Source organism: Carcharhinus amblyrhynchos, chromosome 32 (assembly GCF_965287045.1).
Source record: "Carcharhinus amblyrhynchos chromosome 32, sCarAmb.v2.hapA, whole genome shotgun sequence".
Lineage (NCBI taxonomy): Eukaryota > Metazoa > Chordata > Chondrichthyes > Carcharhiniformes > Carcharhinidae > Carcharhinus > Carcharhinus amblyrhynchos.
This window is the reverse complement of record NC_137355.1, coordinates 8530284-8550536: the sequence shown is the minus strand read 5'-3', so window position 1 is coordinate 8550536 and position 20253 is coordinate 8530284. Positions and strand designations below refer to the sequence as shown.

At 41.9% G+C, this 20253-nt stretch overlaps 1 protein-coding gene across 1 annotated transcript in view; it reads right to left on the bottom strand.

Moving 5' to 3' along the window:
* The window catches only part of slc12a1 (solute carrier family 12 member 1), a 78927-nt gene that overhangs the window by 19893 nt on the left and 38781 nt on the right, over positions 1-20253 (bottom strand). Inside the window, exons 17-19 of the mRNA XM_080216258.1 lie at positions 17827-17967; positions 14140-14246; positions 7693-7775 (exon numbers count right to left, since the gene is read on the bottom strand). Coding sequence (XP_080072384.1) covers positions 7693-7775; positions 14140-14246; positions 17827-17967 — 331 coding nt within the window. The remainder of the gene's footprint in view (positions 1-7692; positions 7776-14139; positions 14247-17826; positions 17968-20253) is intronic.

Below are 20253 nucleotides of genomic sequence, written 5' to 3'. Positions count from 1 at the left end.
TTATCTTGGTAGTACCCTCTCCCAAGCAGTGACTATTGATACAGAAATTAACTGCAGAATAGCAAAGGCAAGGTCTGCTTTTGGAAGACTGTGCTCCACTGTATGGGGACGTTGAGGAATCAGCCCAGAACACAACTGAAGGTCTACAGCACCATGGTACACTCTACCCTCCTCTATGCCTGTGAAACATGGACTGTGTAGCAAAGGCATGAAGAACAGCTCAATCATTTCCACATGATTTGTCTTTGCAGAATATTACACATCAGATGGCAAGACAAAGTACCAGACACTGAAGTTCCCTCTAAAGCAAGTCTACATCAGTCCGCATACTGCTGATGAGAGCACAGACCCGGTGAGCAGGTCATGTCATCCGTATATCAGACGAGCGCATACCCAGGCAGATCCTTTATGGGGAACACTCAGCTGGAAGGCACTCGCATGGAGACGAGAAGAAACATTTCAAAGACACACTCAAGGCTTCCCTGAAGCCGCTTGACAGACACAACCACCTGGCACAAAACCGCCCTACCTGCTGCGGCCTCATCCACAAATGCTGTCAAGCTTACGAAGCAAGGTATATTGCTGAAGCACAACTTAAGCGCAAGCTGTGCAAGTCCACAGCCACTAGCACAACAACTACAGTGTCTACACAAGTCTGTCCAATATGTGCCAGGACATTCCATGCCCGAATTGGCCTGATCAGTCATCTTCGGACACACCGCAACCAGCCTCAAAATGACTAATGGTGTCGAGGTCCTCATCAATGACAATGGACAAACAACAACAATATTTGGGGCCAATATTGCTATTATCTGGGGCCCAATGCTACCTCTGAGTAACTTTTGGGGACTATGGAGGAGAGGAAGCAAGCACAATTGGGCCCCAAACTCTGTAGGAGGAAAGAAGCAGCTAGTGGTGGTCCTCATTTGGCCTGGGGCAGAAAAACAAGGGAAGAAATATTAAGTGGAAGGCCTTGCTGCCTAATTTTTCCTAGTATCTTACCCAATTTGGGGTGAAATGATACAACAAACTTCAGATCTATTGTTCCCTTTTTGCCTGTGTTGATGTTAGATCCACCAGAACAGATGTCTGCTTCCCCGTATTTCGTTAAAAAATTTTCTTTCAAATGTTTAACATAGTCTCTATAAAGGTCTGATTGACTCAGCTTTATTATTTGCTTATGCTAATGTGTTTCATACTTAAATAAATCCTCTAACCTGCAAGTTTATGCTCTTGTCATGGATTCATCAACCTTTCACTAATTATGCTCTCAAACTAAAAATGTTTAATACATCAGTTGGATTCCCCTAACCTGTTTCGTTCCAATGAATACAGCTCTGGATTTAAGGTCTATCATTATGGTACTTACTTAGTCACGATGCACTCTTGCTCATAGCTTTGACATATTTTTATGATGAATTTCCCCAGAACTGCAGTATTGTACAGTCATGAAAGCCAAAATTTCAGCTTATTATTAAAAATAAAATGCCTTGAATTTATTTTAGCTTTTCTTTAAAAATAGCTGCAGGCACAATTTTCTTTGCTCCATTCAACACAAGTGACGCTTATCGCACCCAAAATGCGTCCTGATCAGAGACCCAAATTCATGCAACTTATTAACATGTGGTGGGAGTCAATTAGGCACTGAGGGAGGAATTCCACAGGCTGCCAGCTTCAAAAATCCACAATATCTTAAAGATGGGGTTGTGGTTATTGGACCATTTGATTTTAGTTGTTCTCTATTTTAGTCATCTGTATTGGGCAGAGGTTTTGCTGCTATCTTGGCAGGTTAAACACTGAAGAACGTATTACTTTTCTGGTTATTGCAGTTTATTTCCCAGGAAAGGTGCCTGCCATATCTAGCAGCTCTGTTGGAAGAAGCAGGGACCCACACTTTGAGGAAGGTCCTTTTGAGGTCCTGCTGCAGGAAATCTTGCCCCTCTTCCTGAACTGCAAGGTTTTGAAAATTGTTGAGTAGAGGTATTGGCAGGTGGCAGTGTACATGATAAATGTCAACACCAATGGCTGGATTTTATGCTGGTCTTGCCCACCTGCTGGAGACCAGTCAAAGCCCTGCATTGCTTTTCCCAATGATATTACGTTCCAATCAAATACTTACCTTGCCAACATTGAACGTCCTGTCTTATTAAGCCCCAAAGAGTGCAAATCCCACCTCAGAGTTATTGGCAACAGCTGAGGTGGGAGTTGCACTCTTTGGGGCTTAATGTGACAGGACATTCTATGCTGGCAAGTAACTAGTACCAGTGTTACAGAGGGACCTTCAACAGGAGTCAACATTGTTTTGGAGAGACGGAGCGAGATGGTAGAAGAGATGGGTCAGAAGACTGGCTTCCTACATCCCTCCCCACCCCTACTCAAAGTCAGTTTCCCCATCGGGCACCTTGAATGAGGGATCCCTGCCTCCCAGGAGACCTCTAGCAAACCTTGGATGGCAAGTCACCTCACACCACTGTTGGTTGGTTGAAAACAAAAGGACCCTGAATGGCCTCTAGACAGAAGACCGCACAAGATTCCCCACCCTAGACTTGACTGGAGAACAGCAGAATCTCCACACTGCGCCCTCCTACCTGGTCCTATGATATACCCCCATATCTCAAACTCACCTGGCAACAGTAAATCCCACCAAATGTGACCCAACAGTTAAAAACTCATCAACTTCAGGGGAAAAGGCAAGCAGATGCCACATTTCCTCTTATTTTTGTAGAGGACAAGATGATACTAGTGTATTTAGTAGCACCACCTTTTTCTGTGATGAGATTCTTAGGCCTGTTATTAATTATTTATTTGCTAGGACTGGGGAAGTCACTTGAGCTCCTATAAATAGGAACAGAGCAAACCTATGGTACTGGCATTAGGGGGTATATAATCTGTAATGTTTATCTCTAAATAAATTCTCATCAGCTGCAAAGACTGACTACTATTCTATCCTTCACAAGCTGCCTTTCCAGTGTATAACACACAACTGAAGATAAACTCATGATTTGCAAATGATGCTTGAAGGAGGAAGAGGTCAGATTTTGACAAACTGTAAACTGCTAGCTCAATTTATATCTCATCAAATTAAAGTCACTGTTACATGGTCAAAATCTACCCCAGAATTTTATTTACTCACATTGAGTGTCATAGGGTGGAATTCTCTGGCTTTCCAGCCTTTAGCCCTAAGCGTTATATCTAATTCCTTCGTGAAATCTCAACGTTTTGGCCTCAACTACTGTGTAGTGAATTCCATGTATTCATCATGGCCTTCTGGGTGAAGAAATTTATCTTCACCTCAGTCCCAAAAGCTTAACCCGTTATCCTCAAACTATGACCCCTAGTTCTGGACTATCCTACCTCCGGGAACATTCTGAATCTACCCTGTCTAATCCGGTTAGAGTTTTAAAAGTTTCTATGAGATCCCCTCTCATTCTGCCAAAAGCCAATAAATACAACCCTAACCGATTTAGTCTCTCCTCATGCAACAGTCCTGCCATCCCAACCTGGTAAACCTTCACTGCAATCCCTCTAAAGATCATCCATAAGGACAAAAATTATATACAATACTCCAGGTGTGGCCTCACCAACGGCCTATAAAGTAGCAGTAAAACATCTCTTCCTGTACTCAAATCCTCTCACAATGAAGGCCAATATACCATTTGCCTTCTTTTCTGCCTGCTGCACCTGCACACTTACTTTCAGCAACAGATGGCACGGTAGCAGTGGTTAGTACTGCTGCTTCAAAGCTCCGAGGACCTGGGTTCTGGGTCACTGTCTGTGTAGAGTTTGCACGTTCTCCTCGTGTCTGTGTGGGTTTCCTCCAGGTGCTCCGATTTCCTCCCACAGTCCAAAGATATGCAGGTTAGGTGGATTGACCATGCTAAAAATTGCCCTTTAGTGTCCTGAGATGCACAGGTTAGAGGGATTAGCAGGTAAATATGTAGGGATATGGGGGTAGGGCCTGGGTGGGATTGTGGTCGGTGCAGACTCTGAACCAAGTGGCCTCTTTCTGCACTGTAGGGTTCCTATGTTCTTGAACTAATGCATGATGACACCAAGGTCTTGCTGAGTATCTACCTCTCTCAATTTACACTCAAATAATTTGCCTTCCTATTCCTGCTTCTGAAGTGGATAATATTTATTCACATTAAACTGCATCTGCCCAAACACTCAGCCTAACTAAATTATGTTGAAGTATCTCTGCATCCTCCTCACAGCTCACTCTCCCACCCAACTACATATCTGTAAATGTGGAAATAATTCATTTAATTCTCTCATCCAAATCATTTATATATATTGGGATTAGCTGGGTCCTGACCTAGATCTGAGGCATCCCACCATTCACTGCCTATCAGAAAGACTCATTCATTTCAACTTTTTGCTTCCCGTCTGCTAACTAACTAACTTTTTTATCCATCACAAGACACTACCCACAATTCCATGCACTTTAACTTTACATAATAATGTTACGTGACCTTGTTGAAAGCCTTCTGAAAGTCTAAATAAACATAACATACGAAATAGGAGCAAGAGTCGGCCATCTGGCCCCTCAAGCCTGCTCCACCATTCAATAAGATTAAGGCTGATCTTTTAATGTTCCACTTCCCCACCTGCTCACCATAACACTTAATTCCTTTACTGCTCAAAAAATCTATCTTTGCCTTAAAAGGCATTCAAGAAGGCAGCTTCAACTGCTTCATTGGGCAGAGAATTCCACAGATTCACAACCATTTGGGGAAGAAGTTTCTCCTCAATTCTGTCCTAAATCTGCTCCTCCTCATTCTGAGATTATGTCCCCTAGTTCTAGTTTCATCCACCATTGGAAGCAACCTCCCTGCTTCTATCTTATCTATCTCTTCATCTTATATATTTCTATAAGATCTCCCCCCTCATTCTTCTAAATTCCAATGAGTATAGTCCCAGTCTACTCAGTCTCCCCTCAAACCAACACTCTCACCCCAAGAATCAACCTAGTGAATCTCCTCTGCACTCCCTCCAGTGCCAGTATATACCTTGTCAAGTAAGGAGACCAAAACTGTACACAGTACTCCAGGTGTGGCCTCACCAACATTTTATACACTTACAACATAGTCTTCCTGTTTTAAACTGTATCCCTCTGGCAACAAAGGACAAACCACATTCAGCGCTTCTCCTGGTCAATTCTACTAGTTAAATTTTCAAAGAATTCCAGTAGATTTGTCAAGCATGATCATAAACCCATGCTGACTTTGTCTGACTATACCACTACTTTCCAAATGCTGTGCCACAAAATCCTTGATGATGGATTCTAGCAATTTCGCTATTACCGATGTTAGGCTCGCTCACTGGTTTACAGGGAACTGATTATACCACTGCCTTCCAAATGCCAAGTTATAAAATTCTTGATAACAGACTTTCCAGCACTGACATTAGGCTCACTTGTCTATAGTTCCTCGTTTTCTCTCTACCTTCCTTTTTGAATACTGGGCTTACATTAGCTACCTTCCAATCTGTAAGAACCAGACCAGAGTCCAAAAAATTTTGGAAAATGGCCAATCTATGATCGAAGGCCACTTCCTTAAGTAACCTGGGACGCAATCATCACGTCCTGCAGATATATCTGCCTTCAATCCCATTTCTCTAATACTGATTTCCTTCACGAAAACTTGTGTTTCTTGGAACTTCCAGTACATTATTTATGTCTGAAGCAAAGTATGAAGTTAGTTGGTCAGTCACTTCTTTGTTCTCTGTTGAATTCACCATTTCTGACTATAAGGGACCTACCACATCTTTCGTCAATTTTTTTTCCTACATACCTATAGGAACTTTTGCAGTCAGCTTTTATGTTTCCCGCCATCTTACTTTCATTCTCTATTTTCCTCATCTTAATCAATTCCTTAGAGAGCGATTTTACCACTGACTCTAAATGCTGAACCTGGGTGCAATTCAGATCTGACTTGGAAACCTGTCCTCAGGCTCCCCTGTTTGCACTCAGCCTGAAACATAAATCACGAGTCTGAATCATGTTGTGGCAGGGCTTGTCGCAGCCAAAACGCTGCCACTCCGATCACAGCCTTCAACTGCGCATACACAGCGGAAAAGAAATTTGAAAACACTCCTGGGCCGCAAAAAACATAAAACGGTTCAGGAGTGATGGCCCCCAGAAAAAGTGGATGAAGTGGCCTGGGAGCAAAAAGCCCCCACAGATATCGCCCCACCCCCACAACATAACTGTCACCCTTATCCACCACCCCTCTACCCAGACCAATGGCGACCCCCTGGCCCCTTCCCCCCACAGAGTGGCAGTAGTACCCCCCCACCAAACCAAAGAACAATCTGGCCTCCACCCCCACAACTACAAACAATCTGAGTTCGAGAGCCACTGGAAGCTCTGAACTTACCTCTTCAGAAGTTGGAGCGCACAAAACAGGCCTTTGCCGAGCATGTCTGTTTCGTGCCAAATCTGGACGGGCAAATGGATGGTAAAGGGGGAAAATGCCACTAAAGGTTGGATGTCCAGCTCGGTAAGTCAATTTAAATGCATGCAAATACATTTAAATTGACGTCATGCCCATTTCAGGTGCGGTTCCAATTGTGGCCATTTTCAGGCTTTGGTAAAGTGGGCATCTGCGTGAATGCGGATCACGCTATTTGCCTCATGCCCAACTTTTACCAAGTTTTCACACTCAAAAATGGGCACAACGCAATGGGTAAAGTCAGGCCTTTAGACTACCTTTGCTGAATTTTAACTGCTCCCAATCCTCTGGACTCTTGCTTCTTCCTGCTAATTTGTATGCTTCATTTTTGAACCTAATACCCTAATTACCCTTCTGGCCAAACCATATCTTACAATTGCCTTTCCATTCATGCATCAAATAGGAATAAGCAACTTCTTAAATGTTGTCAGGGTTTCCTGCCTCTGTCACTCTTTCAGGCAGAGTGTTCCGGATTCCCATCACCCTTTGAGTGAAAAAGCTTTTCCTTAAACCTCTTCTAAATCTCCTGCTCCTTACCTCAAAAGTATGTCCGCTGGTTATTAATCCCTCTACAAGAGGGGAAGTTTCTACTTCTCTACAATCCTCATTTTTGTACACCTTAGTCAGGTCCCCCACCAGCCTTTAAGGAAAACAACCCCAACCTAACCTCTTTGTAGCTGAAACACTCCAGCCTAGGAAACATCCTGGTGAATCTCCTCTACATCCTTCCTATAGTGTGGCAACCAGAACAGCACACAGTACTCTAGCTGTGGCCTAATGAGCATTTAATAAAACTCCCTCCTCTTATATTAAACGTTTTGGCTAATAAAGGCAAGTATACTACATGCTTTTTTAACTGCCATATCTACCTGTCCTGTTGCCTTCAGGGATCTTTCAACATGCACCCCAAGTCCCTCTGTGCTCCCTAGTGTCCTGCCGTTCATGGCATATTCCCTTGCTTTGTTCGTCCTCCCAAACTGCTCACTCTTCAGGGTTAAATTCCATTTGCCATTGTTTTATTCTATTCATAACCATCAGAGTTTCTTAGAAAAGGCAAACTCAACTTACTATATGACTTACAGCTTAGAGATCAGTTCTGAGGAAGGGTTACAACTGAAATGTTAACTTATTTCCTCCACAGACGCTGTACAACCAAGCAGTTTTCATATATTAGCTTTCCAGCATTTGTAGTTTATTAATTTTTACTTTGACAGTTATTGTGGTTACTGCCTTATCCTACCTTGAATCTGAAGCATGCGGGTGATGTCAAGCCCTTGGCTAATCCTGAGAATCACCAAACCATATTCAAAATCAAAGGCATCACTGCAAACAGAAACAAATACCATTCTTCAAAAGGACAAAATGGATATGCTTTTATTTCACTCATCTTTTTTCTGGACCCAAGTTATTATAACCACATCCTCCAAGCATACAGCTGCACATTTCCTACTGGCTTGTGTCTGATTTTCCAATATGGTCCGTAGACACACAAAGCTCTATGCTGAGATTAAAAAGGTAAACAGTTTCAAATACATAACTTAAATTTCTCATTTAAACCAACACAACTGTCACACCATTGGCTAAACACAATTTGGATCCTGTCACTAAAATATGCTTTCATTCTTCGATTATTCAAGAGTTATCAATTATGCTTTATACAATAATTTTATTACAGGGAAGGGTGCAGGCCCTGAGCCTACCTTATCCAAAATGGGGATCAAACCTCATACTGTTGGCATTATTCTAGACCACACATTAAACATCCAGCAAACCAACACCTCATACTTTTATTATTTATATTAAGTTATATGAAGACAAACTTAAAAAATTTTGGGTAAAGGTTTACTGTGTTACAGAATTTTATGTCCAAGTACTCCATATCATAGCTGTGATCTACTAAGTCAAATTAATTCTCTAGCTATATATAGTACATCTAAAAAACTGAAGTCTAGATTTATTATGGAAAGTGATAAGAATTTTTCTCCATTGAGTCCTTAAGGTATTGAGAGGTGAAGATTGCCTTTGGAGCAGTCTGAAACCACATGCTAAAAATATCTACTTGATGAAATGTAGCAAATAAAAACAGAAGCAGTGACTTCAACTAATGGGGAGCATTGTTCCCAAATGAATAAATGTGAAAAAACTGAGTCCACTGGGTGATGCACAGAATCTGCACAACCTGCTTCACTTAAAGATTAAATTGTATCTTTTGATTCTGTTAGTAGGCAGTTCATCCTTGCCCTGTCATTGTGCATACATACCCTGCGCCATAGACCCAACTCCATGCTGGCCTCACTCCCTTAGCACTGCTCCTGGCACATCAATGTCTGGTGGGCACTGCCAGGCTGGCACTGCCCAATGGGCACTGTCCATCCATGCCATCTACCACCTGAGCGCTTCAATGGCCCTCTATCTTCCAGCATGTCCATGGCACAGGGTCTCCGCTACTACAGAACAGTAGTGATTCTTGCTGACATGAGGTCAGAATCAGCCATGTCAAACAAGTGTAAATCCTTTCAAATTTCAGCATTTTTATGTTGATAAGCTTTGTGCCCTTTCTGGGCGCAAAGCCATTTTTTTTGCCAACAAGGAACTGGGAGGACAGCAATCCGATTGGCACCAGGTGTGAACTGGAGTTTTGGCCTCCATGCTATCTTTCCACTCAGTAAGAAGCCTCACAGCGCCAGGTTCAAGTCCAACAGGTTTATTCGGTAGTAAAAGCCATTAGCTTTCAGAGCACTTGTTGCTCCTTTGTCAGTTGAGTGGGAGTTCTCTTCACAAACAGGGCATATAAAGATACAAACTTAATTTACAAAATAATGATTGGAATGCAAGTCTTTACAGGTAATCAAGTCTTAAAGGTACAGGCAGTGTGTGGAGAGAGTGCTAAACACTAGTTAAAGAGATTGTTTCCAGACAGGACAGTTAGTGAGATTTTGCAAGCCCAGGAAAGTCATGGGGGCCACACTTAGTGTGACATGAACCCAAGATCCCGGTTGAGGCTGTCCTCATGTGTCGATTTTTATGCAGGTTTTGGACTGCGCAGCATACTACAATGATGCACGAGACCCTCTGGGGACTGCATCAGTGGGTTCCCCCCGACTGGTCCAGGCACCGGAACTGCATCTTTAATGGGCTAATTGTCTGCAATAGGTGACCTCCCAGTCCATGTGGACTCCCAGTCCATATCTTAAAGACTCTCAATGACCTGGCCTCCACAGCCTTCTGCAGCAAAGAGCTCCACAGATTCATCTCTCACTGGCTGAAGAAATTCCTCCTCATTTCTGGTTTAAAGGGTTGTCCCTTTAGCCAGAGGTTGTGCCCCCTGGTTCTAGTTTCTCCTACTAGTGGAAAATCCTCTCCATGTCCACTCTATCCAGGCCTCGCAGTATTGTGTAAGTTTCAATAAGATCCCGCTCATCCTTCTAAACACCAAAAAGTACAGACCCAGAGTCCTCAACTCTTCCTCATACGACAAGCTCTTCATTCCAAGGATCATCCTTGTGAATCTCCAGTGGACCCTTTCCTTCCTTAAACATGGAGCCCAAATCTGCTCACCATACTCCAAAGGGGGTCTGACCAAAGCCTTATACAGCCTCAGGAGCACATCCCTGCTCTTGTATTCTAGCCCTCTCGGCAAGAATGCTAACAATGTATTTGGCTTCCTAACTGCCGACTGAACCTGCACGTTAACCTCAAGAGGATCTTAAACAATGACGCCCAGGTTTTTGTGTCTGATTTCCTAAGCATTTTCCCATTTAGAAAATAGTCTATGCCTCCATTCCTCCTTCCAAACTACATAACCTCTCACTTTTCCACATTGTATTGCATCTGCCACTTCTTTGCCCACTCTCCTAACCTGTCCAAGTCCTTCTGCAGCCCCCGTTTCCTCAATACTACCTGTCCATCTACATACCTTTGTCATCTGCAAACTTAGCAACAATGCCTTTAGCTCCTTCCACCAAATCATTAATGTATATTGTGAAATGTTGTGGTCCCAGCACTGACCCCGAGGCACACCACTAGTCACCAGGTGCCATCCTGAAAAAGATCCCTTTACTTCCACTGTGCCTTCTGGCAGTTAGCCAATCCTCTATCCATGCCAGGATCTTATCCTCAACACCATGGGCACTTAATTTATTTAATAGTCTCCTATGCAAAACCTTGACAAAGGCCTTCTGGAAATCTAAAAAATCATATTCATTGGTTCTCCTTTATCTAATTGGTGTTACCTCTTCAAAGAGCTTTAACAGATTTCTCAGACATGACCTCCCCTTGACAAAGCCGTGCCGACTCGGTCCCAATTTATCATGCACTTCCAAGTACTCTGCAATCTTATCTTTAGTAGTGAACCTTGCCAATGATCAAAGTCAGGCTAACTGGCCTATAACTTCCCATCTGCTGCCTCCCTCCTTTCTTAAACAAGAGTGTTACATTCACTACTTTCCAGTTCTCTGGTACCCCTCCCAGCCTCCAGTGATTCTTGAAAGATCATCACCAATGCCGCCACAATTTCCTCAGCTATGGCTTTAAGAACCCTGGGGTGTAATCCATCTGGTCCAGGTGATTTATTCACCTTCAGTCCTTTCAGTTTCCCCAGAACCCTCTCCTTGGTGATGGCCACTACACTCACCTGTGCCCCCTGACACTCCTGGAGCTCTGGCATTCCATTGGTGTCTTCCACTGTGAAGACTGATGCAAAGTAACTATTCAGTTTCTCTGTCATTGCTTTGTTTCCTATTATTTCTCCAGCCTCATTTTCCAGTGGTCCAATGGCCATTTTTGCCTCTCTCTTACCTTTTATATATTAAAAACTCTTCCCATCTTCTTTTATATTACTAACTAATTTACATTCATATTTCATCTTCTCCCCCCTTATTGCTTTTTTAGTTGTCCTCTGCTCGCTTTTAAAAGTTTCCCACTAATCCTTGCCACTTTGTGTGCTTTTTCTTTTACTTATATGTTGTCCTTGACTTCCCTCGTTAGCCATGGATGCCTCATCCTCCCCTTAGTGTTTCCTCCTCCTTGGAATGAATTTCTGCGGTGCCTCCTGAATAACTCTCAAACTCCTGCAGTTCCACTGTCTTCCCTGCTAGGCTCCCTTTCCAATCAACTCTAGCCAGCTCCTCCCTCATGTCTTTGTCGTTACCTTTATTTAATTGTAATACTGTTACTCCTGATTCCAGCTTCTGCCCCTCAAATTGCAGGGTAAGTTCTATCATATTGTGCTCACTGCTCCCTAAGGATTCCTTCACCTTAAGTTCCCTAATCAAGTCTGCCTCATTACACATCAATAAATCCAGAGTAGCCTGTTCCCTAGAAGGCTGTGTCACAAGCTGCTCCAACAAACCACCCCATGACAGGGTCCCCAACATACCACTGCCTGATGTTCCTCCAGATCCTACTTTGGAATCCACAGTCGCCCTCTGTGCATTTCTCCTCTCCCACTCACTTTCAGCTGCCACTTCAGAAAGGCAAATCGCTCTGAGGGGCTATTACCAAGACACCAGCAAGGGGGACTCCAGTTACGTAAAGTCCACTAAGTGGCAGACATCATGGAGACCCAGAGCACCATGATAATGAATTTCCAAGGGTTGAGACCAGCAAACCGTGGAAAACCAGGCAACAAGGTCTCACTGGCAAGAAGAATTTAATTTCCTGGCTCTCGTGGTTTTGGGCCTGTCGCTGTTTACCCTATTGTTTAATGCAGACTCAAAATTCCACCCTTTGTTTCTAGTGCCACCAGATTCATCTTTCTGGGCAGCCCCTGGGGCTGTTACATATGAGTTCAGATTTGGTTAAATGATATGCTAATGGTGCACTGGAATGCAAAGATAATTTCTTCAGCCCATGCCATGATGGGCATTAAGCCTAAATGTCACTCTAACAAAGAGGAAACAAAAGTTTAGCTGGCAATGCCTGAAACTTAAAGAAGCAATCATTAATGGTTTAGTTTCATCCAACGAATAAGGAAGGGACAATAAATTTCTTACTTTTCTGCTGAAATAATCCTTCACTACGTGAAAATGATTAGAAGGACTGCTTTAGTTAGGGGGGGAGAGGATCAATATTTGTTCTCAGGCTCCACGACACTTGTACAGTTGAAATCCGTACGATACAGGAGGCCATTTGGCCTATTGAGTCTGCACCAACCACAATTCCACCCAAGTCCTGTCCCCATAATCCCTTGCATTTACCCTAGCTAGCCCCCTGTACTAAGGAGCAATTTAGTATGGCCAATCCACCTAACCCACACCTTTGGACTTTGGAAGGAAGCTAGAGCACTCGGAGGAAACACAGGGAGAATGTACAACTCCACACAGCACCAGGGACCCGGGTTCGATTTCCAGGTTGGGTCACTGTCAGAGAGACAGCAGTGCTAACCACTGGGCTGCTTCTTAATTCCCTTAACAGAATGAGCAGGTAATGCAGGATGCCGGGAAAAAAAAATGGCAACGTGGTAACACAAAAGCTTTGACTCATTATATTCAGCCAACTGAATATAATGAGGTTTAAATTCACAACAAAAATCACTGAGCTGCATAACTTGTACAGAAAAGCCTGTACTACCAAAACCAATGAAAATGACAGCTAAAAATTGAACATCTTGATCTCAACAGTGGAGTCACTGGTAGGATTAATCAATCTGCAGTGCACAGTTACTGAAAAACAGGTAACTAATGTTAGTTTGTGCAAACAATGCAATTTCATACTTCCCCTCCCAAAGGAGCAAAAAAGCAACATAAAGCAACTGAAGATTTCCTCCAGAAGACAAGTTTAGCCAAGGCATCAGTAGTGAAGGCATATAGCTCTACATGCTCCATGGGGCGAAACAGTGGTACAGTGGTTAGTACTGCTGCCTCAGGTGCCAGGGAACTGGATTTGATTCCCAGCTTGGGTAACGGTGTGCAGTTTGCACATCCTCCATGCCTGCGTTGGTTTCCTCCCAGTCTGATAGACATGCTGGTTAGGTGCATTGGCCATGCTAAATTCTCCCTCAGTGTACCTGAAAAGCACTGGAGTGCAGCGACCAAAAAGGCGGCAAGTTTATTTATTAATCACACATAGGCTTACATTAACACTGCAATGAAGTTAGTTATATTTCCCCTAGTTGCCACGTTCTGGCACCTGCACAGGTACACTGAGGAAGAATTTAGCACGGCAAATTCACCTAACTTGCACCTCTTTGGACTGTGGGCGGAAACTGGAGCATCCAGAGAAAACCCACACAGACACGGAGAATATGCAAACTCCACACAGACAGTGAACCAAGCTGGGAATCAAACCTGGTTCCTGGAGCTGAGAGGCAGCAGTGCTCAGACCAGGGAACTTTCATAGTAACTTCACTGTAGTGACAAATAAATAAGCTTTAACTTTGGTAAACCACCCTATAATGAAATGTGAACTAACTGCTTTCAAAGAGACTGGGTTTAAAATTCAAATTTTCAAACTAATAGTCAAACACAAGCCAGTACACCAGACACATTTTGCTCTAACCAACAATTTGATGTTTGATTTGAGGACTGATGCAGGGTTATCCACTCCAGCTATAACAGAATTTAACAGATCTCTAAAAGACAGTCTGATTTTAGATGAATTTTTTCTTCGATCAGATAAAAATGTGCCGACATAACTCAATGAAAAGTCAAGAATCACACTATAATCAAACATAGCAAGAACTACCTACTGCAAAATTCCAACATAATTTTCAACATCTTGAGAACCAGTTGTACGCCAGTCTCTTTTGTATCCAATCACCAGTGTATTAGGTTTCATACGACCCAATCCAGAAGCCTAGTGGGGAAACAAGTAGAATTGTGTCCATTGACGATAAATGTTGTGGAAGCTTTTCAGGTTTTACCAAGAAAATACTATTTTCCTCAATTTATCCAGTGTTTTTTTTACATTTGACATGACAACCTGCATTTTTATATTAAAAAATTAGATAAAGTTAATAAATGACACTCAATCTCATACTATGAGTTTAAACATTTTTGTATTTGTAAATAGGTTTTCTCATGTTTCTTATGCATTTTTTATTATCACAAATAATCATTTAGGATGACGTCCTCCTTAAGTGTTAATCTAGTGTTCACATACTCACCCTTTTAAGAAAGGACATACATACTGCTGACAGTTGTGGTGCTTTTTGGAATCAATTGTGTACACTATCTTTAGTGCACCCTAATGTATGACTGAGCCAGCAAACCAAAAATCATCTAAGTAATAATCAATTAATTAGAATAACTTGTACATTGCAAACAGGGGACAGAATTCCTGAGGAGTGGAGCAACAGTACAAAGATTACACATTCTGGGTGATAGGTAAGACTAACATTGTTGTTATGTAAAAACATGGTTGTTTTTAATGATGAATCGAGAAAACTAATCAATAACCACAGAATCATGATGGCACAGGGGTGAAGAATCACGTATCTAAGGGAAATGAAGGGTTATCCAGTAAAACGGTCTGATCTTCATTAAACTGAGAAGGGCCCATTTTCAAATCATAGCAATCACGTGTTCTACTTACAATAACTGATAACTGTTACCAGGATCAGTGTTTTACTGAGTAAAATGAACATAATTACTCACCAGATCTTCAATCACCATCCGATTTTATTAGAAATGAGCCAAAGCTCAATCATCTATTCAAATTCTCCTTTCTACCAGGAAAACTGCACAACTGATTCTGCAAATCCACCTCCAAAGAGGAGTTCGAATCTTGTAGAACTCTTAGCCAGAGGCAGGTTAGAATATTAACTCCAACAATGGGGAAAATCACTTCTGGGTGAATCCTTAAAAGCTCTTGCCTTAGTTCAACTGACTAATCAATGAGATAAATGGAGCCCTTTGATTATCAGAAGTACAAGCAGACATTGTTATCCCTTACTGATGCTGACAACTAAACAAAAATCAGATGAATCACAGGAAATAAGCTATTTGGACATGAAGTGGCCTCTAATATTCAGTACTCAGACTTTTAAAAACAAAATGACTTGCTCCATACAACAAGTGATTGAACGCATTTCACAAATAGATTGATTTTACCAAATGAACTTGAATCCAACCAGAATTCTTGCCTTGCCCAACTGATGCAGAACAGTAATCAACAAAGCCAAAAGAATGTTAAAATTATGTAGCAAACACCAATCAGATAAATGAGTAAAAACATGTACTAACTTATGGAGGTTTTCAAAGCAGCCAGTAAGTAGTAAAAGATAAAAGAATGGAATTCCTACAATGTGTACAGCATTCCTTTTTAACCCAGCATGCAAGTCCAAGGAGAGAGGATTCACTACTAAATCTGGGAATGGGATGCAGGTCAGAGGAGATTAGAGAAACATCAGTAGAGGAACATCTGGGCAATAGTAACCATGTGTTGTTTAAAGATATTAAGGAGATAATAAGCCTGAAAAAGACTACAATGATGCCTGTTGTTCCTCACTGAAGAGGAGGTCTACTCAGGGATATGGGTTTCTGCTTTGGGACTTCATGTGACTGAACAGGCCAATTCTCAACCCACAGATCTTTGGTACACAGGGCAGAATGTCCCATGAGGAATTTGGATCCAGAGTGCAGGATTTGCTTCTTTTACTTTCCCTTCTTTCTCTTCTACCCATTTGCCTCATTATGTTGTGACATGGCAACAACTTGTCCATTAAGCTATCTTAAATGACTGGCAGCAATGCCATTAATGCCAAGTAGCCCATGCTTCAAGTCTTTGAAATGTTTTTTTTCAGTTCTCCCCTGGAACACTGGCCATTTGAGAGTTGAGAAAACAAGACCTGGGGAGCAGAGACGCTTTTCAGCCAGCCAGACAGACACAAATGTCCAGACTGTTGAAAGTGATTTTGCAGTTTTGTCTGAATACTCATGAAGTTGGCTTCAAGAAGAACACTAGCATTTGTTCAACAATCCTCCTATTGAATTGAGTGGATCCAATCGAGGTGTTGCAGATGGAATTCCCTTAGTGCTCTTCATCAGCACAGGCCATGTCTAATTGCAGCACGAGTGTAATGACATCAACTCTGTAAACTAAGATATTTGTTAACTTGGAGATCCCTGTGTCAAACACACCTACTGCAATAGTTTGTGGGAGCATGCAAGTTTATTTATGAGGAAAAGGTAATTCCAGAGAATTGATTAGGACAGAGAGATGAGTTTCACTCTGATGATAAATTGCTTTGTTATGCAATGTTGCTTTCATTTCGTTTCTCTTAGCATCAAACTTCTGATTTGGCAGCAGTTTGTGTAAGCATACCATGTCCCTTGTGATTGACAATCTGCATCTTCTCATTTTCTACTTCTTATTTCCCTGACCAGAGGGCTAACAATTATCCTAATCACTAGACTGCTATTCAAAAATAATCCCAATAAAACATGTTAGACAACAATGAAACCGACAACAATTACTCAGGATTGTGATGATGTCGAACACTCTACCACATGCAGTGGTTGAGCCAAATACCATAGATATGTTTCAGAAGAATCCAGATAGCTACATAAAGGATATAGGAATGGAATAGAAAGGTATGTTGATAGGGAGCTGACAAGGCAGGATGCTGCACAGACCCACTGGGGAGAATGGCTTTACTTCACTTCTAATCAAGAAAGTTAATTCCAATTAAGTCCAATCATGGTCCCCACGAGGGGCAAAAGAAGATCCAAGATGTCAGGATGAGGCCCATCTTGGGCTTGATCTAACGCTTAATCTTGGCCAAAAGACAAAGATGGCTTTGAAAAATTGCACCAGGTAAAGCCTTGGTTTAACATCACTGGCAAACTTGATCCTTTACTCAAGGTTAGGCAAGCCACAATCGCAGGTGTCAGCACACTGCAAGTGCAATGCACTAACCTTGTCCTGCTTGATCATGGTTTCAGCCTGCCAGGCAAATGGACTTATTTGTGTGCCACAAAATTCAATGGAATACCCAATTCCAAACTGAAATGCTGAAAACAATTTACAGTCCCATTCCATTAACACCAACAACTTAGTTGACTAACCAATTGGAAACCAGTTTTCTAAAGATGTGCAGGTTAGGTTGATTGGCTAAACTGCCTTTTTGTATCAGTGGGGTTGTGGGGTTGGGGCCTGGGCGAGATTGTCGTCAGTGCGGACTTGATAGGCTGTGCGGCCTACTTCTGCAATACAGGGATTCTATGATCCTGATAAGAATTATTAAGCCCCTTTTAAATAATGTGATGTTTGTTTGGAAGAATATTGATAGATTTAAACATGTTGGTACCTACTTATTGATGCAAATCTAATAATGTAAATGTTTAACCAAATCACATGCAGCTAGGATGCCAGTACATCCAGCAGTTAACTTTGATATCTTAAGGATCTGATAAGATAGATTTAGAGTAACAACCTGAAGTAAGCACTTTACTCCATCACGCAGATTATCTCCAGCCACTGCTGCATAGAAGGCTTTTTTTTTGTTCTTCGCAAGCCACTGTTGGTATTTATCCATGCTCAGGTTAATGTCACTTACTGTTTGCTTCCGTGAACCCTAACAAAACAAAAATTAACATGATCATATGGATAAAATTAACTAGACACTTTTCACATTGCTAAACTTTACTTCTACTTCAACACAGGATATTCTAGGACTTTCCCACAAACTTTGATAATGTACAAACTCTTCACAGATGAAGCTTTAACTTACCAGTTCTTCTGACACTCTTCCCCCACCCTCCCCCTGTAGTTGAAAGAAATAAATTCAGCCTCACAGCATCAGAGTTTAGCTGACGTGGCTTTCAGTTTTTCACCCAGTGGCCTTCAGAAGTAAGAGCTCAGTGAATTTTTCAATTTACCAATCCAGAAATATTGATAAGAGTTGTGGTACCCAATCCCAACTGAGATCAGTTAAGTTACCACAGATCAGGGATTGTATATGTGATACATTGTATGATGCAATTCCTTTGTCTTTTGCTGTCATCTGAAAAGGCCAAAAAACCATTCTGCTCAACAACAAATGCTTCAAAGTTTAAACCTGAGTGTGTTTGGGAGTGTAATGCCATAATGCTGTAGCACTGACACTAACTTGTTATTCCCAAATGTTATTATTTTACCTGTACAAAAAAACTGTACTGGAAAAATCTGTTCTCTTGCCTGGCATCGAAAACCATGAATTAAAATCGTAAGTATAAACATTAAAATGCTGTTTATGTATTCAAATCTTCAGTCACCTCAGCCCCATTTTTTCATTACAAAACTCCTCAAACTTTCAATCATTCCTCATAATCCTCTCTTCCCGATTAGTAATATATTTATTTACACTATCTTTAAGCAATAAAACCATAAGACATAGGAGCAGAATTAGGCCACATGGCCCATCGAGTCTGCTCCACCATTCAACCATGGCTGATAGTTTTCTCATCTCCATTCTCCTACCTTTTCCACATAACCCCTGACACTCCTATTAATCAAGAGCCCATCTATCTCTGTCTTAAAGACACTCAATGACCTGGCCTCCACAGCCTTCTGTGGCAGAGTTCCACAGATTCACCACACTCTTGCTGAAGAAATTTCTCCTCATCTCTGTTTTAAAAGATTGTCCCTTTAGCTTGAGGTTGTGCCCTCTGATTCTAGTTTTTCCTACTATTGGAAACATTCTCTCCACATCCACTCTATGCAGGCCTTGCAGTGTAATGCAAGTTTCAATAAGATCCCCCCCTCATGCTTTTAAACTCCATCAAATACAGACCCAAGTACTCTGCGAATATCTCCGATATTTTGTACCTTACACAATGTGTTGCAGGTTGATGCAACTTTAAATTTCACATTATCAGTCAAGAAACTCTCCTTAAAGTGTTAACCTGCTGACCGTGCTACCACTTGGTTCTTTGCTGAAACACTAGAGAAGAAATCAGAGTCCTGCAAAAATCACTACAATTCCAGCACCTTCTGTGCAAGTACATCAATGCACAATTACAAAACATAAACTTTATGCATAAATTAATTAGTGCCCATCATGCAAGTACGTGACTGGAAGCATAATCAGTGCCAGGAACATCTGTACAAGGAGATTCACAGACATGGGTAGCAGCGCTGCAGAAGCAGCAGCAAGACCGAGTCTGGGACTCGGAGACATCAGAACAAAGCCTATCAAGACAATCTGATCATCACACCTCACCACGCGTAATATCTCCAAGTTGAGAGTTTGGCTTTTTAGTAAAATTTTGATTATCTTGTGTACACAAAGTAGGTCAGAAGTTACTTTGTGTATAATGAAGCAAGTCAGGGGGTGAATACTTTGTGCACAACAAAGTTTGACGCTTGTCTTACTGAAGTTTTTTGTAAGAGTCTGAAAATTTTGAGGTAACTTTAGAGTACAGGGGGGGTGAGGGTGGGATTTGTAGTACAATAATTCAAGAATTTTAGTGCCTTTGTCCACAGCTTTAGCTGACTCGAATTTGAGGGTAACAAGGGAATAGTGTAATGTGAGGAAAAGCTTGCTTGAAGTATACTCTTGGAAATCTTACTTCTGAAAATGACTTGTACTGTCTCTTGTTACAGGAACGATTTATGTGGCTGTACCTGAGCTTTGCTGAAGGAATCCATCTAGTTCAGTATTCTTGTCAGATGTCAACTGACCCTTTACATTCTCCAACATACATCTGAAAGTTATTTGGGCAAGATCTGTGTCTGAAATAATTTGAGATCAGGTACAACATTTGAGCAAATAAAGCAATCCTCGCTTTTGTCCAAGCTGCTCTGACAGAGACATCGCCCCCCTGACGTGGGAGCACTGGTGACCTGTTGGCAGTAGTAAGACAGTGGTACCCACAGTTCC